Below are 23,985 nucleotides of genomic sequence, written 5' to 3'. Positions count from 1 at the left end.
CCATGTGAAAGACACTGGAATGTAGCTAAGAGGATATTAAGATATCTTAAAAAGACAATGAATTATTCATTGTATTTAGAACCAAAGGGTGATTTAATTCTAAGTGCATATGCAGATGCTAGCTTTGCATCAGAAAGAGACACTAGAAAGTCGACTTCAGGAACAGCCATAATGCTGGGTAATACATTAATAGGCTGGAAGTCAATAAGACAACAGCATATAAGTTTGTCTACTATGGAGGCAGAATTCTCCTGTTTATCATTGTTATGTACAGAATTAATAATGTATAAACAAATGTTAATTGATATAGGTATAACTGTAGATTATCCTATAATTATACATGAAGATAATCAGGCAGCAATTCAAATGGCCACAAATATTGGAGTAAAAACAAGGAGCAAGCATACAGATCTAAGATACCTAAACGTGAGACAATCTGTAAGAAGTAAGATGATTCAGCTAGAGTACTGTATGTCGGAGGACAATTTAGCTGATAATTTTACTAAAGCCCAAGGTGCCAGTAAGCACCAGGAGAGTTGTGAAAAATATGGGGTTAGATTGTAAAGGTATTATATATTTATTTCACCCAAAAGGGGAGTATGTTAGGTATAACATTGATACCAAATATGGTTTGGGTGAATAAATATATAAAACTTAGATATCATGGTTTAAGTGCTTATCACTTTAAGCACAATGCAGCAGGCAATTAGCCGATTAAGGGTGCGGTTAGAAGTTACAATATAAGAAAGCTTACTGTGTCTGGCTGTAACTGTGTGTTACTGTAACTGTGTGCTGCTGCGACTTACTGTGTCTTACTGTGACTAACTGTGATTACTGACTGTGAGTGCCTGTGACTGAACTGTTTTTGTTTGCTACTGTTTGCTGAATATCCAGCGTTTGTTTCTCTGGAGAGTGAAACCGGAGGAGGAGAAGATATCTTTATCGGCTGATAAAGATATTGCAAAGACTCTTAACTTGGACTATACTAGTGAGTCTTACTGGATGGAAATACTGTGAATGACTTAATGGATTGAATGACAATGCTTAAACTCTAACTGGATTAAAAACTATTTAAACTACAAACAGTGTTTGTGTTCAGTGTGTGTATACTCTGGGGCCCTTCCGCTCTCCTTTGGCTTCCTGGCTTGACTACTGCTGCAATACTCTTCTAGGGGTTAATCCCCAAACCCTAACAAGACCATTTTGTGTATTATGCTTAGATCGGACTGCAAGCAGCAGAGTTCCAGATTGTCCAAGCCCAAAATTTCAAGCCTGGAGGCATAGGGAATTCTACTGTGAGTGGAGGAGTGGAGTACACTTCTCTGAACCCACTCAATTGTGTTCATGTCCGATATACAGTGTGGGTTCCAGGCAGACGAGCTGTATTCAAGAATTGGTCTGGGAAAGGTTTTGTATGCCCTAGTTAGCAATTCTATGTTACCAGAGAAGAAGCTTCACAAAATAAGGTTAACAACTCTTAATGCCTTTTAGGCAATGTTGTTACAGTGAGCTCTGTGGCTTAGATCGTTTGAGATGAGTATTTATTAACAATAATTAAATAGTAACTGCCAATAAAGTGATTGAATGAATACCTTAGATCAGAGTGAGATCTCTTGTGTTTTCTCCCCACTGTTTCTTCCCCTTCCTTACATTTACTCTATATTTCCTACCACATTGCCCCCTCTTTCTTTCTACTCTTTAACACTTTTGCCACTTTTGTGGCTTCCCTGTTCCTGTTCAAATAAAAGGGATACCTTTTAAAAACCAAATTCAAGGAGGGGAGAGACTTTAGGTGATAAGTTAATGTTTAGTCACAGAGGTATCACATTAACTGGAGTTAACTGTAGAATATAGGACAATAACTTAAAATCCATGAATATTCTGCAGCAAATCTCTAGGTCTAAAAAAGTCTAGTTGAAGAGATATCCCTCTTCAGATCAGTAATACCTCTCGCTAATCCAGCACTTGAATTCAGCTGTTAGTCATCTCCAGGGTGGTATAACAGGAAGAAATCATATAATATAATCAAAACGTACACAATATACACTTGGTAGCATCCCTTATTAACATTCTGGAGGAGTGGGAAGATACAGATTTCCCCCCAAGCACTGGGCTAGGAATAAGTGTTGCGAGCTGTGAGCATATGTAGTCTGGTGCCTGGGGGTAAGAGTATGATTTTAATTACATTTTATGGATTGTTGTGAATTGATATGAGTGATATATTAGCTTTGCAAATAGGTAAACTCTAATTAGCAATACAATGTTTCCAGAAAAAAAGCTTCGCAAAATTAAGTTTACAACTCTTAATGCTCTTTTAGCAACGCTGTTACAGTGGAGCATAAATCGCCAAAGATAAATACACCTAGGTCCTTAAAAAGGTGAGGGTCCTCTGCTAGATCAATGCCACTTAGCGTATACTTGAAATTTACCAATTACGTTTACCAATATGTAACATGGAACATTTATTAATCGAAATTTGAAGTTGCTAAATAGGTGACCATTCAGTAACATAGTCGTGTTCACAACAACAGAATTATCTGTAGAATTGAATAATTTTATGTCATTGGCAAAAAGAACCCAATTGCTTTTAAGTTGATCACATAAATCGTTCATATAGAGTAAAACAAGATGATGAAATTTCTTATGTTGCAGTGAGAACCCCTTCTACAACATTCTTCCCTTCTTCTTGGCTGTTCATGAAGTCAACCAGAATTCAAGGCTCTTACCCAACATCACCCTGGGTTACAACATCTATCAGAACTTTTTCAATGCAAGAATGACATATGAGGCCATGCTGGATGTGCTGTCTACAGGACAGGAGAATATCCCAAACTATAGATGTGGAAGACAAAAGAACTTGCTGGCTATTCTTGAAGAGATGAATTCTGAACTCTTTGATCATATTTCCAATGTCTTGAGCATCTATAAAATTCCACAGGTATAAAGCCAAATGAAATTAATTCCATGTTGTAAATTGTTCAGATTTGCCTAGAAGGGAGCACTTGTATATATTTCTCCAAATAAATTGCAAGTCAGAGATTAAATATTAGAAGAGCTGAAAGAATTTTTAATTCATAAAGTGTGTATGTGTTTGTGTGAGTGAGTATATATACCTACATATGTATATAAGGTAAAGGTAAAAGTTCTTCTCGAACATACGTGCTAGTCATTTATGGCTCTAGGTGGCGGTGCTCATCTCCATTACAAAGCCGAAGAGCCAGTGATGTCTGAATACATCTCCGTGGTCATGTGGACAGTATGACTAAACTCCAAAGGCATACGGAACGCTTCCCACTGTAAGGGTCCCTATTTTTCTGCTTGCATTTTTACATGCTTTCGAACTGCTAGATTGGCAGAAGCTGGGACAAGTAACGTGAGCTCACTCCATTATGCGGTGCTAGGGATTTGAACGCCGACCTTTCTGATCAACAAGCTCAGTGTTTTAGCCACTGAGCTACGGCATCCCCACATATGAGTGTGTGTGTGTTTGTGTGTGTGTCTGTATATATGCATATGCATTGTATATATATCTCTGTGTGTATATTCATTACTCGATGATCCGATTGATTGAATCACATTAAATAAACGTGATCCCTGCCTGATTTACCCAATGCATTTGCTAATGAAATGCACAGGTGGTTAAATGCACATGAGGGATCTCAGAGTGGGGAAGGCCAGAGCCTAATGTTGAAAGAGGCCACCCAAAGTCTCCCCAGATACCTCATACTCACTTATAATCCCTTGGGAACCCCATTGTTCTTTTCGCCTTTACATCCTCCCCTGGGACTCCTTTGCTTTGTTAGCCTCCTGGCTCCACTTCCTTTCTACATCCCATTTCCCATGGATTGCTTTTTTTTTTTGAAGATCTGCAGAGCTCCAGAAGAGGGTGGCCCACTGGAAGAGAAGCTGAAGTGTATTATTCAGATGATGGTGAAGCTATAAGAATGTGAAATCTAAGGAAAACATTTTTGACAGCTTCTGGGTAAAAGACTTTGGCTTCAGGTCATGTGGCCAACAGGCCTCTGGTAGTAGAAAAGGCCTGGGTGTGACCATTGGGAATTTTGAAAATGATGACTTTTGAAAAGCAAGACTTTGTCATAGAACATATGAGCGTTGGATCAGTGACTTTTAAACATTTTGAAAATGTAGTGACCAATACAAAAAAGATTTTTTTTCCACAGAATCATAGAATAAAAGGTCCAACTCCTTCCATAGAGGAGGAATGGTCAGACCACGACAGACAAATTGCTGTCCAATTTTTCCTTGAAAATATCCAGCAATGGAGCTCCAGGAGACAGGCTGTTCCAACTCCTAATAACTCTCACAGTGAGGAATTCCTCATTTTTGTAAACTTGAGACTGAAGTAAAAAATTCAAAAGAAAAAAAATGAAGAAGAAAAATGAATAGGTCAAGATAGCTAGAAGGCTCCTCAATAAAGCAGCTTGTACATAGTTTCTCTAGTGTACAAGACAGAATAAAATATGTCATAATATTCATTCTTATTTTGAACAGGGGCTTGGCACAATGCCAGTTGTCTTGGGGTTTGTTTTTAAAGTGAGGTTATTAAACTGACTTCTGCATTTCAAATGTCTGAAATAAATTCAGGCAATTAAAGTGTTTATACAGAAATATTTGAAATCAACTATAGGTAGACATTGAAATAATATACCAATATTATATACCACTTGCTAGGTGGAGATATAATAAGCAAGCCCAACATATAAAACAATCAAATAAGCAGTAATAATCTATGAGAAATTAATATGTTTGTCATTTTAAAAAGATATTCCATGAGTGTATAGCAGTATTCCAGTATTTGAGAGGCTGCCACAAAGAGGAGGAGGTCAATCTATTTTCCAAAGCACCAGAAGGCAGGACAAGAAACAATGGATGGAAACTAATCAAGGAAGGAAACAACATGGAATTAAGGAGAAGCTTCCTGACAGTGAGGACAATTAACCACTGGAACAGCTTTGCCTTCAGACATTTTGGGTGCTTCAACACTGGGATTTTTAAAGAAGAGACTGGACAGTCATTTGTCTGAAATGGTATTGGGTCTCCTGTTTGAGCAGGCGGTTGGACTAGGGTAGGGGTATCACTCGAGTTCATTGAGGCCCACATCAGGGCTGTGTTTGACCTTGAGGGGAGGCGTTACCAAGATGGGCGTGGCCAGCATGACATCACTTGTGGCAGGGGGCACCTGTGGTGGCCTGAATCCTCTGCCTGCGAAAACGGGCTCCCGAGCTCCATTTTTGGTTCGGATGGCCTCCTGCAACTCTCTGCCAGTAAAAATGAAACTCGGGAGAACCATGCCCAGCCCTCTCTAGCTCCATTTTTGGCTGGCAGCGGCACCTTTGCTATTTCCAGGGCATTCCCACAGGCCAGATCTAAGCACCCTACAGGCCAGATCCATCCCCCAGCCCTTCAGTTTGGTACCCCTGGAGTAGGATCTCCTGCTTGAGCAGGTGTTTTGACTAGAAGACTTTCCAGCTCTTTTCTGACTGACTAATTGACTGAGTGGATGGGTGACCCACAGAGTTATAATGTGACCAGAAGGGTGTGCTCTATGAGGACCACCAATGAACATTACCCACAGATAATTCAGAGCTCCCTGGTGTCAGGGTTCCAATGATAGCTCTAATTAATTCATGAGCCTCAAGCCGAGTTTCAAAAAAAAAATCCAATTATTTATTAGGGGATACATGTTGGCACTTTTCCCAAGTGCAGTCGGCTCTGCCCCATGTAATTTACTGTTCACCTATTACCCTGTTTCCCCCCTCCTCCCAGGGTGTGTCATAAATCACATTCTCCAACTAAGAACTTTCGCCGGGCTGTGGAATTCATGCCACGTCTCTCCGGCTGGGCTTGGTAACTTGAGGCACAACATGGAGAAAGGTATTCATGGACTGTCCTTCTTTTTTTTTTTAAGCAAATTTTATTAATTTCAAAGACAAACAAATCATCATCAACCATTACATATTTGAACCTTTTTCCATTATAAATTTTACAAGTCAGATAAAACCTTATTTTATACAATACAATTCTATTTTAAGCCATTTCCATATCAGCATAAAAATACCTCTTATCCAATTTCTCTTTACTTCTCTTTACTCTTATTCAGTTTCACTATTATTATTTCATCTATTTCTTTCTGACTTGATTACCATTATTCTCATTCTGTATTTCTACAAGGTTTTATTAATACTCTCAAAAACATAAACACACAACAAACAAACATATAAAAAATCTTTTAGGAAAGTAACTTGGCCCCAGGTACCTCTCTTTATATGGGCTTCAATTATATTCATGCTCATCTTACATATCATTACCTATTTTGTTTACCATTCTATATCTTCTATATAAACTTCTCCATACATTTCACTCTTCATAATTCTATCTTATTTAATCCATCTTAATTTAAATCATTATATTTGTATATTTTGCCCATTCTTTATTATCCCTCTATCTCATTCCTTATAATGAAAAAAAAAAAAGAATTTATCCTGAAATCACTCATCAGAGTATGATGCCTTTCTATCCTCCCCCTAAATTAATTAGATTAACATTTAAAATAACACCTAATACCCAATCTGATTCTGCTTGGTACATTATATCTACTAATTTTTTTCTTTTAATAACAATAAAAACAGAGTAATAAATCCAAAATGATTAAATACATAGTTAAGTAATAAATCTAAATATTAAATCTTATAACATTCCCATTGCCTTTCCCTTTAATATTTTATTACATTTTAAAATCAATCATTATTAAACATTTCAACATTTTAATTTCTTATTAACTCTTAAGCCATTCTAATTTTCTATTTCTAATACAGATGTTACAATACCATCTTATGTACCTTGCAAAATCTTTTTTAAGGAAATTGTACTTTACCCTTTGTCCCTAAAAAAAATTCCTCTTTTCCCATCTAATTTCAAAACTTTGTGGCTTTTCTCCGCCTTTCCCCTTTCTTTCTTCCCCCACCAAATATTCCTACGGCCCCTTCTTCTAGCCTCTGCCTTGCTGGCATCCCTTCTCTGTTGTGTTCCCTTTTTCTTTTGTTTACTATCATTATATTTATTTTGCATCTTATTTTTCTCTTTCTTAAATGTTTTTTTAGATCTTAAGTCCTTCATTTTCCTCGCTTTCTTCCTTCCTTCTTTCTTAGTTAAATTTTGGAATTCATTAAAGATGGCGTCTTCGTCTTCTTCTTCTTGTTGTTCTTCTGCCTCCATCTGTTGTATTGTTTGTTGATAGTTAACCAGCGCCATTTCTAAAAATAGGAAGGCTTTTTCCATACCATTTTTACCGGCTGCTTTTGTTTGCTCATATTCTTCCCTCAGTTCCTCAAAAGAAAAAGCCATTATAGATCTTTTCTTTTCTTTTTTCCCTCTTTCTTCTCACACCAACCAAAATATTCCAAAAGAAAAGTAAGACAATCCCAAAGTCCACAATCCTCAATCAATCCAAGCCAAGCCAAAATTCCCCCTTTCTCTTCCAGGGGTAGTATCAGACAAAAGAAAAAAGAAAGTCCAAATCTGTATTTTGAAGCCTTATTGGAGTTATATTTCTGTCTTCAAATCCTTAAGGCATCTCCTCCAACAAAATCAAACCAGATGAATATATTTTTTGTCCTCTCCCTTCCGACTTATCCCATAAAGCTAGTTTTACCTGAAAAAAACAGGTTTCTCAATATACACTTATTAATTCCGTCGGGAGGGAGAATAAACTTTCCTTTCAGCACCTCAAAATTGCCGCTTATTTTCTCTTGTGGAAAGAATCATCCAAAGAGCCATCATTTCCAGGAATTATATTAAATGTATCTTAGAGTCCTGGATCAACCAAGAAAACTTTCACTCTCAAAAGCTTTCTCCTCTTCCTCCTGCGCATACTTGCCCAGCTGCCGGCTTCTTTGTGGCGGCCATTGCGGACCGCCGCTGCACCGTATTGGGAAAAGGGGGTTCTGCTGGCCGGGAGGGGTCTGCAACACCCCCAAACCCCTCTCCGGATCCCCCTATCTTCAGCTACCCCTGCAGGGTAGCCTAGCTCCGGACCCATCCGGATCGGAGCACCAAAAGCGGCTAGCGCGGCAGGGATCGCTCAGAGTCGCAAATCCCTGCCTCTCGCGAAGCCGACAAACCGGAAGTCCCGCTTCATGGACTGTCCTTCTGATCATAGCAACAAACTGCTCCATCAGATCTTCCCCTACTCCTTCTTATGGCAACTCGAGAGCAAGCTAGGAATGCTTTATGAGTTGACATCTGGTTTCAAAGTGAGCATACAAAACGACAGGACAGAACATCAAGGGAACTTGCAAAATTCATGCAGTTACCATGTGAAACATCTCTCAGTAGTGGGGGAAGGCCCTTAGATTTATAATCTGACTTTCATAGTTAAAACTGGCAAAAACTGCCACTACCTTCTCTTTCATCTTAGATCAACTACAGTGTCATCAACCAGATGGCTAAGCAAAATCATCGTTTCACTTTTTCATATCGGATGACCCCAAACCAAGAACCTCCTTACTCAGCGATTGTCCAGCTGCTCCTGCAGTTCCAATGGACGTGGATCGGCCTCCTTTCTCAGGACAATGAAAGAGGAGAAAAATTCAAAAGACGTTTGGAAGTTCTTGCCTTAAAAAATGGGATTTGCATTGTCCTCTCAGGAACTGTCCCAGAAGCAAATGCACAGACAAGTGCTGGAGAAACTCTCATGCAAGAAAAAAGGAAAATGTTCTATTCTCTTCTCAAGAGTCAAATAAAAATTATAGTATGCCAACTGGATTTTCAGGCCTCGGCAATATTAGCAGCAGCAATACAAATAATTGATATGACTAATACATCCATTATGGGAAGGGTGTGGATTGCAACAACTTTGACAGCTTCAAGTGTAAGTATTTTTGACCTCTGGGTTGATCTCCAAAATAAACATGCTTTGTTTTCCTACCTCATCCAGACAAAGAGAAGGACTCAGTATTATAACTTTAAATTTTATGCATCTATTGTCATATTGCATGGAAATGAAGCATTCCAATGTTCCTATTCAAATCCTCTGTTATCAAAGAAAGTTTGGAAAAAATGCAGAGAAAAAGAGAATTGGGAATTCCCATCCCATGATGTGATTACAAGAATCCTGTCTCAGGATTCCTCCAGTATTTCCCAAATAATTCAAATTGTGGCCCGGGTGCTCAGTGCTGCCTCTTCCTCGCAATGGAGTAAGAGGAGAATGCAAGTTGGATACCATCAACCACCCCAGATTGTACAGCCATGGCAGGTGTGTATTCTCCTTTGAGGTTCCATTGATTCTCCCCTTCCAATTCCTCAATATTAAATTAGATGTCAAAAGGGTGAGATATTCCAAAGAGCAGTTGTCCAGTTAGTGGTATTTGAAAGTAAGTGTCAAACCTGAAGCTCACCTGACTGAGGCCATTTTGATGCTTCAGTATTGCCACCCTGGAACTGAGGGAAAGGGAGGCGAGAATAGAGATAGCTTGGGTTTTGTTTTCTCCTGGGAAACAAGGACATTCCCAGCGATGGCCAGAGAGAGGATGAGTGAAGTCACCAGGCAACTGGATGACACCTTGATTAGACCATGTGACTGATAGTTTGGAAAGAGGAGGAAAACTTTTATTTTTAATTAAGTGAAAACCGTGGTAATGTTTCAAGTCAGTTTTCACCAGCCTATGCCTATATGATATGTCCAATAAAACTGATATTTGAGGAACCTACTTACCTCAGAGTCCTGTTTGCTACAGGCATATTACTTGGAACCCTGACAGTGAGTTAGAGAGAGAGAGGTGATAGAGAAAAATATTCCAGAGTTAAACAACCTGTCTAGTTTATTAATTTTATTTTTATTTATTTATTTGATTTGCCAATTGTTTACAAGATAATAAGTATAAGTGTATACATAGTTGTGAATACATGAAATGGGTACATATAAGAAAAATAAAAGAAGAATAAGAGAAACAATAGGACAGGGACGGTAGGCACGTTGGTGCGCTTATGCACGCCCCCTACAGACCTCTTAGGAAAGGGGTGAGGTCAATAGTAGACAGTCTAAGGTTAAAGTTTTTGGGGTTTGGGGAAGAAACTACAGAGTCGGGTAGAGTATTCCAGACATTGACCACTCTATTGCTGAAGTCGTATTTCCTGCAATCAAGTTTGGTGCGGTTAACTTTGAGTTTGTATCTATTGTGTGCTCTTGTGTTGTTATGGTTGAAGCTGAAGTATTCATTGACAGGTAGGACATTGCAATGTATGATTTTATATACCATGCTTAAATCAGACCGAAGACGGCGTAGTTTGGGACGCTTTTGTGTCAGAAATAGCTCAGTGCTGACAAAATGTCAAAATTAAACAAACATCAGAATAGTCCAGCAGTCCTCAATCTTTTATTGTGATCACAAAGTCATCTAGTCTCCAAGCTAAGGAGTTCAGCTGGGTTGTTTGTTCTGGATTAAAATTGGACTTTGCTGGCTAAAAGTTTGTAACATAGCAACAAGGTATAAATCAAAGCATCTTCTGGGGACAGCCAAAGCTTCGTCCGATCATCTCCTGAACTAATGGATACGCTTCCATAGCTACTCTTTGAAAGAGATAACATCACTATGCAATTTTTGTTACATTCCTAGCCCAAAGTTAAACTCCGCTAACTTCATCTTGACCAGGACTGATGGTAAAATTGTATTCTCCATCTTCTCCCATGACAAGTTTCCCCATATCTGCAAATGGTCTTACCTCAGATGGGCTGTGATGGTGAAGCTGCAAAACACAGAACATGAAATTTAGAATAATAAAATTTGAAAGGACCTCACAGGTTCCCTAGTCCAACCTACTAATCGAGCATGACACCCTATACCAGGGATCTTCAAACTTGACAGCTTTAAGATTTGTGGACTTCAACTTCTAGAATTCCTCCTCCAGTCATATTAGCTCAGGAATTCTGGGAATTGAAGTCCATAAGTCTTAAACTTGCCAAATTTGAAGACCCTTACCCTATACCATACCATTTCAGAGTAATGGTTGCCCAGGTCTCTTTATGAAACCCTCCAGTGATGGAGCACTCACAACTTTTGAAGGCAAGCTATTCCATTGGTTGATTGCTCTCACTGCTCAGAAATTCCTCTTAGTTGTAGCTTGCTTCTCTCCAACCATTGTTTCTTTTCTTGCCTATTGGTACTTTGGGAAATGTTTTGACCCCCCCCCCCCGAAATGTTAGAAAAGTGATATCATGTCTCCCCACTCCTTCTTTTCCTTAGATTAGACATACCAAATTCCTGTAACTGTTTGTGGTATCTTTTATCCTCCAGCCCTCTAATCATTTCTTGTTGCTCATCTCTGCAGTAATTCCAGAGTTTCAGTACCTTTTTTTATATTGTGTTGATGAGCAGAACTGGATGCAGTATTCTAAACGTGGTCTTACTAAGGCTTTTTAAAACAATATTAGAACCTCTTGTGATCTTGATCCTAATCCTCTGTTAATGCAGCCTAGGATTGCATTGGCATTTTTATCTGCTGTCACACATTGTTGGTTCATATTTAAGTGATTGTCCACTAGGACTCCAAGATCCTTCTCACAATTACTGGCATTAAACCAAGTTTCACATAGTCTGTAACGTGTACTTTTGGTTTTTCTTGCCTCAGTGGAAATCCTTACTTTGATCTATGCTGAATTTTATTTTGTTAGGTAGGGGCCCATATCCAATTTGCAAAGATCTTTTTGGATATTCAGCTTGTCTTCTGGGATGTTGCCTATTCCTGCCAGCTTAATGTTGCCTGCAAATTTGATGATTTGAAGAGGTTGAATTATTCAGAGTACCTCCAATCCAGAATAAGAGCAAGAAAAACATCGAATAAAGGCTCAAATTGTAATATTCTTTCTATGTTTCTGCAGCTCCATACGTTCCTGAGGAACTTCCAACATCAAAATATTTCCAGAGATGGGATTTCTTTTGATGAAAATGGAGTTCCTGTTGGTGATTTTGATATCATGCACTGGACATCAGTTCGGAACAAATCAAGTGCGGGGGTGAAAATTGGGAGTGTAGAAAGCCAATCCTCTTCAGAAGTCAAGATTTCTGTCAATCAAAGTGCCATCCAATGGCCAACTTTATTTAACAAAGTAGTTGAGGCTGCTTGGATTTTGCTCTTCTATTTACCTCCATATGTGTAAATTTTATGCTCAGAAATAATTCTTAATGAGGCCAATTGAGATAACTTCCAACTAAGAGAACTTAAAGCCTCATTAATTTATTAGATATATTTTACTTTAGAGGTCTTACAATAATCTGTCACAAACTGGAACCTGCTGCATTGTATTGCGGAATTTGCAATCTACATTATTAAACTGGAATATGTTGCCATAATTTATAGTACATGAAATTAATTTGTTTTCAGTAAGAGAAACTCCAGAATGTCTATGTCAGTCATCCAGGTCATGGTTGTGCCAAAGGTGTTTTTTTTTTTAGAAAGCACCTGGATTTTGTTTTCCCGTGAAGATGTTTCACTTCTCATCCAAGAAGTTTCTTTTGTTCTGACTGAATGGTGGAGGATGGAAGGATTTGGAACTGCTAAAAAGACTGTGTTGTCAACAGGATATAGATTCAGCAATTGCAGGAAGGTTCCACACCCATTTGCCCTATTCACGTGACCCTGAGGGCACAGATAAATTCCAAGGGGCCTAAACAACTTTCAAAAAGACTGTTAACGACCAGATGACTGCAAGAAATATAAACCCTTCCATATGCCACCATTCAGTCAGAACATCTTATTGTGAGTATGTAATTACTACCTCCTTTACAGTTAACATTATTTACTAATATATTTCCTATCTTTGTTCTTTCCAGTCATGCCAACACTCCCAGCTTTAGTAATATTCTGATGATTCAAATTCAGTTGTCAGTGAAATGATGAGTTGTCTTTTGTAAAAGCTTCTTGGGGAGAAAATCCAGAATAGGAAGGGTTTAGCTCATTGAATTGCATAAGAGGAAGAAAGCATTAAGAATGTGGTGAGGGGGACTTCCGGTTTGTCGGCTTCGCGAGCGGCAGGGATTTGCGAAGCTGCGCGTTCCCTGCCGCGCTAGCCGCTTTTGGGGCTCCGACCCAGACGGGTACGGAGCTAGGCTGCCCTGCAGGGGCAGCTGAAGGTAGGGGGGATCTGGAGAGGGGTTTGGGGGTGTTGCAGACCCCCTCCCAGGCCAGTAGAACCCCTTTTTCCCAGGACGGTGCAGCGGCGGTCCGTAATGGCCGCCACAAAGAAGCTGGCAGCCGGGTAAGAATGCGCAGGAGGAAGTGGAGAAAGTGCTTGAAAGGAGAAAGTTTTTCTTGGCTCCTAGGACTCTAAGACATATTTAATAAAATTCCTGAAAAGTATGATTTTCTGAATAATACCTTCCAGAAGAGGAAAAAAGCGGCAGTTTGATGGTGCTGAAAGGATAGCTTACCCTCTTTTCCTACGGAATAAATAACTGGATATTAAGAAACCTATTTTTTTAAGGTGAAAATTGGTTTTAAGCGATGAGTGGGAAGAGAGAGGATTAAAAAGAAAATATTTGTATGCTAAGACTTTGTTGGAGGAGATGCCTTAAGGACTTGAAGACTAGAATATATTGTAATAAGATTTTAAACAGATTTGGACTTTCTTTCTCTTTGATTGATATTACCCCAGAAGGAGAAAGTGAGAACTCTGCCTTGGTTTGGACTGACTGATAACTTTGGGACTGCTTTATTTTTTTTTTTATTTTCTTTGGAATATTCTGGTTGTTGTAAGAAGAAAGAAGGGGAAAAGAAAAGAAAAGATTTATAATGGCTTTTTCTGTTGAGGAACTGAGAAAAGAATATGAGCAAGCAAAAAAAATGGTAAAGATGGTGTGGAAGAAGCTTTCCTTTTTTTAGAAATGGCGCTTACTAACTATCAACAAACATTACAACAGATGAAGACAGCAGAGGAACAAGAAAGAAAGGAAGAAGCCATTTTTAATGAATCTCAGAATTTGATCAAGAAAGAAGGAAGAGAGAAAAGAAGAGAACTAAAGGACTTAAGATCTAAAAAAACACTTAAGAAAGGGAAAAATAAGGTGCAAAATCAATATGATGATAGTAAACAAAAGGGAAAAGGAACACGACAGAGAAGGGAAGCCAGTAAGGCAGAGGCTAGAAGAAGGGGGGGTAGAAAGGTTTGTTGGGAGAAGAAAGAAAGGGAAAAGGTGGAGAAAAGCTACAATGTTTTGAAATTAAATGGGAAAAAAGGAATTTTTTTTAGGGATAAAGGATAAAGTATAATTTCTTCAAAAAGATTTTGCAAGGTACATAAGATGAGATGGTAGTATTGTAATGGTTTAAGAGTTGATAAGAGATTAAAATGTTAAAATGTTTAATAATGATTGGTTTTAAAATTTAATAATAGGGAGGTTTAGAATACTGAGTTTTAATTAAAGAGTTTAATAAGATTATGGTATTGATGTTATTATAAAATTTTTATTATAGTATTTGTTTTTAATATCTGGATTTATTGTCTAATTATGTATTTAATTATTCTGGATGTACTAGTTAGATAGAATGTATCAAGCAAAATCGGATTGGGTATTGGATGTTATTTTAAAGGTTAATTTGATTAATTTAGGGGGGAGATAGAAAGGCATCATACTCTGATTAGTGATTTCAGGAGAAACTTCTTTTCTTCTTTTTTATAAGGAATGAGACAAAGGGATGATAAAGAATGGACAAAAGATACAAATATAATGATTCAAATTAAGATGATTAATTAAGATAGAATTAAGAAGAGTGAAATATGTGGAGAAGTTAATATAGAAGACTTAGAATGGTAAATAAAATAAGTAATGATATGTAAGATGAGCATGAATATAATTGAAGTCCATGAAGAGAGAGATACCTGGGTCCAAGTTACTTTCCAAAAAGATTTTTTTTATGTTTTGTGTGTTGTGTGTGTGTGTATATGCTTTTTTGGGGGGGAGAATTAGTAAAAACTTGCAGAAATATAGAATGAGAATAATGGTAACTAAGTCAGAAAGAAAGAGATGAAATAATAATAATGATATTGAATAAGAGTAAAGAGAAGTAAAGAGAAATTGAATAAGAGGTTTTTGTATGTTATATGGAAATGGTTTAAAACAGAATCATAATTTATCTGACTTGTTAAATTTATAATGAAAAAAGGTTTAAACATGTAATGAATAATGATGATTTGTGTGTTTTAAAAATTAATAAAACTTGTTTAAAAAAAAAAAAGAATGTGGTGAGGGAAATGAGGGCAGCTAAAAAAGCCATTTACATATGATGATACAATGATCAGTTGTAGGAGAGAAAGATAGGGACTCTAGAGAAAGCTAGATTTTGGAGGTTTCCTGAGAAAGCTAAGATGGAGAAAGAATATATACAAGTTATTGCATTCTCATACATGCACTAAGGAGAAACACCTTTTGCAATGGAACTTCTTTCCTTTCTAATTTATATATTGCCCTGATAAATCTTTTGGTTTATGTTTAGACGGTGCCTTATTCAAGATGTACAGAAAGTTGCTCCGCAGGTTATGCCAAGCTTGTGAGAGAGGGAGCCCCAGTTTGCTGCTACGACTGTTCTCTGTGTATGGAAGGAACATTCTCTGGGCAAGAAGGTACAGTAGGTGGGTTCAAAAACAACAAAACAACAAGGATACAATCAAAATTCTCTATTGCTTTTTTGGGGTATTTGATCAAGAAGAAAGAAAAAACATTACACATCTTGAAGGCATCCACAAACAATTCAATGATTGAGCACTATCCCCAAATTTTGTACGATGATGCAAGCATTAAAATAATCTATTGAGGTGTTACTTTCTTGCTTGGTTTTGGAAAAGAGGACAAGTTTTGAGAGCTGATATTCACATTCATCTTCAGCCTTTAAAAAGGTTGTTGGTTATTTTAACTAATGTTGTGTCATATGAATATCCCTGGGCAGAAACATGATATTATTCCTTGAAAATGAAATAATTGATTTCTGATGCGGTTTTCATGCTCCTACAGCAGCAGAAAGATACACTCTAACCAATTTTTTTTCCAGATGCAGCCCATTGTGAAAAGTGTCCAGATGACCAGTATTCCAATAAGAAGCGGGATCAGTGTGTCCCCAAAAGCATAAGCTTCTTATCCTATGAAGAATCATTGGGACTCATCCTGGCTTTCTTTGCCATTTCTTTGTCCCTAACCATTGCCTTTATTCTGGGAATCTTCATTAAACACCAAGAAACTCCCATAGTCAAAGCCAACAACCTTGAACTCACCTACGTCCTACTGGTTTCACTCCTGTTTTCTTTCTTGACCTCCTTTCTATTCATCGGTCGCCCCATGAAAATGACCTGTCTCCTTCGACAAACCATTTTCAGTATTGTTTTCTCTGTTGCCGTATCTTCTTTGCTGGCCAAGACTGTAATGGTGGTGGTAGCTTTCCTTGCTACAAAGCCAGGAAGCAGGATGAGGAAATGGCTGGGGAAGGGTCTGGCCCACTCAATTGTTTTATCCTGCTCTGGTATTCAAGTAGGCATCTGTATGACATGGCTGGCAATCTTTCCCCCGTTCCCAGATTCTGACTTTTATTCCCAGCCAGAACACATCCTGCTGCAGTGCAATGAAAGTTCAGTGGCCATGTTCTACACTGCCCTTGGCTACATGGGTTTTCTGGCTGCCATCTGTTTCTTGGTGGCATTTCTGGCTCGAAATCTTCCAGGGACCTTCAATGAAGCCAAACTGATCACCTTCAGCATGTTGGTTTTTTGCAGTGTTTGGATCTCCTTTGTCCCCACCTACCTGAGCACCAAAGGGAAATACATGGTAGCCGTGCAGATCTTCTCCATCCTGGCCTCCAGCCTGGGTTTACTGGGCTGCATTTTTATCCCCAAATGCTACATTATTACACTGAGACCTGACATGAACACCAAGGAACATCTGATGATGAAAACTCATTAAGGCTCCTTATGTTGGTGTTTATTTTTGTTCAGTATACATGCAGTGTAAAATCCCATACCTTGAAATAATGTCGTACATCTTGTCTCTTATCTGTCTTCATTCCATGTGAATTTTGAATTATAATAATTGAGTAGTAAAGTTGCTAAAACAATTCAAACTCTTTCAATTAATCATATCCTTCAATTGTCACAATCTGAATTCATGTTAAATCATAACTATCATCAATGACATTAATAAAATTTCTGAAACCAGCTCAGATAAACTGTTACCAGAGATGTTCTGATATGATTTTAGACTAAATTAAGGACTATGGCTAATTATGTGTGTTTTTGTTGCTATACAGGTTGGTGTTATATTTTATTTTCCGGGATGATGTTCTGACTATTAAAAAACAGTTAATTTCAAATATATATTTGATTGGTCTCTTCTGGATGGATAATGTAAGATCACATAGATAGATAAATGAGTTAGATAGATGAGAGAGGCTGAGAAACAGAGAGACAGCTAACATTCTATAAATTAAGAATAGATAAAATATCAACATGAACATTGGAGCAACTTTAACCCATTTCTCTGAATAAATTAATGAGACTTATTGTTATTTTTGACAGTCTTCAATCAAAAGAAAAATGTGTACAACTCTGAATGATTTTGGAGGGAAAAATCAGGTAGACACCTGATGTGACAATGAAGGTGTGCTTATGAGTATTACAATTGGTTCCTGTTTTGTATTCATCTCTATATCCATATCTATTTCCATATACATATAGTGTGTGCCAGTGGTGAGATTCCACATTTTTCACTACCGGTTCTGTGGTCATGGCTTGGTGGGCGTGGCAGGGAAAGGATATTGTAAAACCTCCAGTCAGAGGTGGTATTTGCTGGTTCTCTGAACTACTCAAAATTTCTGCTACCGGTTCTCCAGAACTGGTCAGAACCTGCTGAATGCCACCTCTGGTGTGTGCATGTCTGTTTGTGTCTGTGTGTCCTGCCAATTTAGCTATTCAAAATCATGAAGATGCAAGTAGATAAATAGGTGCCAGTTCAGGGGAAAGGACCAATGTTCCATGCCTCTATGATATATCATCATGTCAGCCACTTGATCATGGAAGCATCGTCAGATAGACCTGGCTCTGCATTTGTGAATCAAAGGTAAGCATCACCCCTTGTTTTGGCCTTTCAATGCCATTACCTCTGCCTTCCACACTATCTCTTTCACTCAGAAAGCATTGGAAAAGCAAAGCCCTCCCAAATGCAATTTCAGTATTCACATTCTGACCAGTTTCACCAATTATGATAAATCAGGATTCTAGATTGTCCGAATTTTGATTTCTGCCAGTTTAGTGTCAAACTTACCCTAGCCACTTCTAGGTTATTTGCAAAGGTGAGAAATATTTCCTCCCTCCAATCAATTACCAAATCAAAGTGTCCAGAGCCCAGCATTCAACAGGAATAAATTCTATAAGAATGAGATGGTATATGGTTTCCTGCCTAACCATGGGTTGGGCTAGAAGACCTCCAAGGTCCCTTCAAACTCTGCTATTCTATTCTATTCTATTCTATTCTATTCTATTCTATTCTATTCTATTCTATTCTATTCTATTCTATTCTATTCTATTCTATTCTATTCTATTCTATTCTATTCACTCTGCCATGCATGCTCACGCACCTCCCACTGGCCAGCTGGTCTTTGGGTGTCTGCTGTGCATGTGTGTGGTCATGGGGCACATGCAGGGGAATGTGCATGCATGTGTGGGGACACACGAACATTGCATTTGGGGAATGCATGCATGCCCTTTGGATGCTAGGTGCCAAAAAGATTAGCCATCACTGTCATATAGCATTGGCCATAGGCTCAGCTCATGTTGTTTAGCCCTTCACCTTCAGGCATTGTTGGTAATGTACTGATATAGCATCATCTCTTGGTTCCCTGTTAGATTTCCTATGTAAGAGACAGCAAATATTGTCACAGCATGAAGATGTCAGTAACAAGCTATTTTTCAGATTAATGCACCAGGGAATTTTGACGAGATCTTCTTTGTAACCATGAAGAGTGATAGTATTCCAAATTTTGAAAGATACAAGACATTTAACAGGGGCCTCCAATAGGTTCCTCACTATATCATGATCTGGAATTAACCATTCTGGAGTATCTAACCTTCATTGAGAAAAATGGCCTCATCCACATCAAACAGAATCAGAAAGAAGTATAATGGCCCATTGCCTAGTTCAAGAACATTGAACTTATTTCCCCACATTTTAAGCTTTAGAATCTCAAGAATAAGTTTGCAGACTAAAAAAACAATCAAACTTCCCTGAATTGTTCCTTTCTTGATTCTGAAATTAGGATTATTCTCCTGAGTCAAACAAAACTCTTTTCTCCAACTGCCCACTTTTGTGGCAATGTTAATACCCAATTTGCCTTCTCATTTTAAAAATTATGATTATATATTCTCCTTTGGGATTTCCACAACCACAATTAGTTGCCAATCAATGTGACAGCCAATGGGATAGACAGCCTTTGATCATCTGATTTGTAACAGCCTCCTTCAGAGTTGAAGGCAGAGGTTGGGGTAAAGCTGGGAAAATTCTGTAGCAGTCTAAAAGTTGGAAGATAAAACTTCCAAATCTGGGGGCAAACTGGACTTTCCTCATTGTAATTGTGGTCTTCTGTGATTTCTGAGATTTAACTCTGTGCTGAAGAAAGAACTGTAGGAAGGACCTCTAGGAGTATATGTCAAATGTTGCTGTTGCTGCATGTACAGCTTTTTCTGCTTCAGCTTCTGTCTCAAGTTCCCTGTGCCAGTATGCTGATGAAATGTCCATCTAAGGTGATAATAAAAGAAAAGGAATGGTTCCATTACTACAAACCAGGAGATTACTGGATTACTGGAATAATGTCTTGAGTCGCAGGTTGAATGTACCAATTTTCATTCTCCAAGCCTCCAATCCACCAATTGAAAAGGTAATTGTCAGCATGTCCAGGATTCTGGCGATTGATTTTACCTGCTCCAATGTTTTTTCCTGGAATGATTTCTTTCTCCTATTCCTCACCTTGAGAAAGGCAAGTCCTTGTTGCTTATCCCAATTTGCTTTAGAGGAAAAGCTCCGGGGGAACATGATGATTTTGTACAACCAGAGTTTGCAAAGTTCCTTTTAAGTTCTTCAACAACACTGGGCAACACTGGGCACTGCCAACACTGTCCCACAATACGTCTTGCTTGGATGGATTCTGCCTGCTTTCAAAATGATTATCTTGGGACTGTGGAGTCAGCAACTTATTTATTCATATTTATTTTATTTATTTATTAACAATAGTGAAACAGTAATAAAGTGATTGAATGTGATAAAGTGATTGAATGAATACCTTAGAACAGAGTGGTATCTCTTGTGTTTTCTCCCCACTGTTTCTTCCCCTTCCTTACATTTACTCTATAATTCCTACCACTCTCTCCACTCTTTCTTTCCACCCTTTAACACTTTTGTGGGTCCCCTGTTCCTTTTGGTTTAAATAAAAGGGATACCTTTTAAAAACCAAATTGAAGGAGGGGAGAGACTTCATGTGATAAGTTAATGTTTAGTCACAGAGGAATCACATTTACTGTAGTTAACTATTGAATATAGGACAATAACTCTAAAGCCATGAATGTTCTGCAGCAAATCTCTAGGTTTAAAAAAGTCTAGTTGAAGAGATATCCCTTCTCAGGTGGGTAATACCTCTTGCTAATCTTGAAACCACCTTTTAGTCATCTCCTGGGTATAATAGGAAGAAATAATATAATATAATCACAACGTATACAATATACACTTGGTAAAGGTAAAGGTTCCCCTCACACATATGTGCTAGTCATTTCCGGCTCTAGGGGGCATTGTTCATCTCCGTTACAAAGCCAGCGCTGTCCAAAGACGTCTCCGTGGTGATGTGGCTGGCATGACTAAATGCTGAAGGCTCATGGAATGCTGTTACCTTCTCACCAAAATGGTTCCTATTTTTCTACTTGCATTTTTACATGCTTTCGAACTGCTAGGTTGGCTGAAGCTGGGACAAGTAACCGGAGCTCACTCGGTTATGAGATGCTAGGGATTTGAACTGCCAAACTACCTACCTTTCTGATCAACAAGCTCAGCATCTTACCCACTGAGCCACTGTGTCCCTTGTTAAAATTCTGTAGGAGTAGGAAGATACACTCCCCCCACAACAATTGGGCTAGGAATGGGGGTTGTCAGCTGTGAGCATATGAAGTGTGGTGCCTGGGGGTAAGGATATGATTTTAATTACATTTTATGGATTGTTGTGAATTGATATGAGTGATATATTAGCTTTGCAAATAGGTAAGTCAATTAAAAAAATGCTTTGGTTTTGCAAAAGTTTATTCTAAGCAGATTGAAGCAGTTACAATAGTAAGAAACCATCACACTTTCTTTTTGACTAAAAAGTTACTATTACTATTTTAACTGTTTTCCTTACCTGGCTACTGAACTATAAGAATAATTTTCCTTATTTTTCCCTCCCAAGTCATAATTTGGAGAAATGTATTGACAGAATCAGTTCTGGTGATTTTGATAGGATTCCTTTCATCCATACATAATGAGCTTGCTATCTCTCTCTGATATTTCTTTTGGCAAGAAGCTCCTAGTGGTGTGAATTTCTGATAGAAATTTCAAAAATGTCTTATCACCTGCGAAGTCCAAATAAATGGAATAATTTAATTAAATAATGAGTATCTGATATCTTTTGGGCATTGCACTATATAGATATAAAGCTACAGTAAAGATGACATGCTTTCTTGAAAGTCCAAACTGAAGATTTATTTAATTATTTATATATTGGAATTTGACAAACAAAAACGAGAACAAGAAAAAGAGAATAAAAAATACAATGACAGGGACAGTTGGTGCACTTATGCATGCCCCCCTCTACTGACCACTTAAGTATGACGTAAGGTCCATGGAAGTCAATTTGTGACCAAAAATGTGAAAATTGGTAGCTGAGACAACCAAATCAGGTAGGGCATTCCAGACTTTGACAACCCTATTACAGGAATCATACATTTTTACAGTCAAGGTTAGAACTATTTACATTGAGCTTAAAGTGGTTGTTCGTGTGCCTATTATTGCAATTAAAACAGAAAACGTCATTTACAGGTAAAACATTACTACGTATCATTTTTGGATGCAATACTTAGGTCTGACCACAAGCAATGCAGTTCTAAGTTATTCAACAGAGCGTTTCGAGTCTGGTGGCGTAAGGAATTCTACTGTGTACAGAAGAGTGCAAGAGTTTCTCGTGAAGTACTTTTGAATCCGCTTGATTGTACTGATGTCAGATATATGGTGGGGATTCCAAACCGTTGAACAATACTCTAAAATTGGTCTAGCATAAGTTTTATAAGCTCTAATTAGCAATACAATGTTTCCAGAAAAAAAGCTGTGGAAAATTAAGTTTACAACTCTTTTTTTAAATAATTTTTTTATTAATTTTCCAAATTTTAAAAAACATAAAACAAAACTTTATACATTGTTATCAACATCAAGACATCTTTTGCATTTCCTTAAATTTTTCAGTATATGTATTTACTTATTCCTTTACCATTGCATCTTGCTCTTACTATAAATCAATCAGAGCCAGCACTGTTCGAAGACGTGTCCGTGGTCATGTGGCTGGCATGACTAAATGCCGAAAGTGCATGGAATGCTGTTACCTTCCCACCAAAGTGGTCCTTATTTTTCTACTTGCATTTTTGCGTGCTTTCAAACTGCTAGGTTGGCAGAAGCTGGAACACATAACGGGAGCTCACTCCATTACATGATGCTAGGAATTCAAACCACAAAACTGCCGACCTTTCTGATCGACAAGCTCAGCATCTTAACCACTGAGCCACCGTGTCCCAATATATATTGCCTCTAATTCATATATTGCCCTGATTAATCTTTTGGTTTATTTATTTATTTTTTATTTATTTATTTATTTGATTTGCCAATTGTTTACAAGATAATAAGTATAAATGTATACATAGTTGTGAATACATGAAATGGGTACATATAAGAAAAATAAAAGAATAGGAGAAACAATAGGACAGGGACGGTAGGCACGTTGGTGCGCTTATGCACGCCCCCTACAGACCTCTTAGGAAAGGGGTGAGGTCAATAGTAGACAGTCTAAGGTTAAAGTTTTTGGGGTTTGGGGAAGAAACTACAGAGTCGGGTAGAGTATTCCAGACATTGACCACTCTATTGCTGAAGTCGTATTTCCTGCAATCAAGTTTGGTGCGGTTTACTTTGAGTTTGTATCTATTGTGTGCTCTTGTGTTGTTATGGTTGAAGCTGAAGTATTCATTGACAGGTAGGACATTGCAATGTATGATTTTATATACCATGCTTAAGTCAGACCGAAGACGGCGTAATTCAAGGTTTTCAAGTTCTAGAATTTCAAGTCTGGTGGCATAAGGTATTCTACAACGAGTAGAGGAGTGGAGAACTCTTCTTGTGAAATATTTCTGGACTTTCTCAATTGTGCTAATATCAGATACGTAGTGTGGGTTCCAGACTGATGAACTGTATTCGAGTATTGGTCTAGCAAATGTTTTGTATGCTCTGGTTAGTAGTGTGATATTACCAGAGAAAAAGCTACGTAGGATTAGGTTAACAACTCTTAATGCCTTTTTGGCTATGTAGTTGCAGTGGGCTCTAGCACTTAGATCATTAGAGGTGAGTATTCCAAGGTCCTTTACAGAGCTTGAGTCATCAACAAGATCTTGACTATTCAGCTTGTATTTTATTTTCTGATTTTTTTGCCAATATGTAAGACAGAGCATTTATTTGTTGAGATTTGAAGTTGCCATTTGTTTGACCACTCTGATACATAGTCAAGATCTTTTTGTAGGGTAGCAGTATTGTCTGTGGTATTGAACAGCTTTACATCATCAGCGAAGAGAACGCAATTGCTCTTAATATGATCACAGAGGTCGTTTATGTAGAGTATGAAGAGAGTTGGTCCTAGAACACTGCCTTGGGGAACACCACT

At 38.0% G+C, this 23,985-nt stretch overlaps 1 protein-coding gene across 1 annotated transcript; it reads left to right on the top strand.

Annotated features, from left to right (window-relative positions):
• Nucleotides 1-2,686: 2,686 nt before the first annotated feature.
• On the top strand, nucleotides 2,687-16,961 carry LOC113431623 (vomeronasal type-2 receptor 26-like). Its single transcript, XM_087958815.1, has 3 exons — nucleotides 2,687-2,938; nucleotides 15,508-15,634; nucleotides 16,060-16,961. The coding sequence occupies exons 1-3, from the start codon at nucleotides 2,777-2,779 to the stop codon at nucleotides 16,959-16,961; spliced, it is 1,191 nt and encodes a 396-aa protein (XP_087814941.1). The 5' UTR covers nucleotides 2,687-2,776.
• Nucleotides 16,962-23,985: the final 7,024 nt, after the last annotated feature.

Source organism: Notechis scutatus, chromosome 2 (assembly GCF_049901735.1).
Source record: "Notechis scutatus isolate UNSWTSFEM ecotype Mainland chromosome 2, rNotScu1.2, whole genome shotgun sequence".
NCBI classification, from domain to species: Eukaryota; Metazoa; Chordata; class Lepidosauria; order Squamata; family Elapidae; genus Notechis; species Notechis scutatus.
Note: the sequence above shows the minus strand (reverse complement) of the source record. Positions and strands in the feature narration are given on the sequence as shown.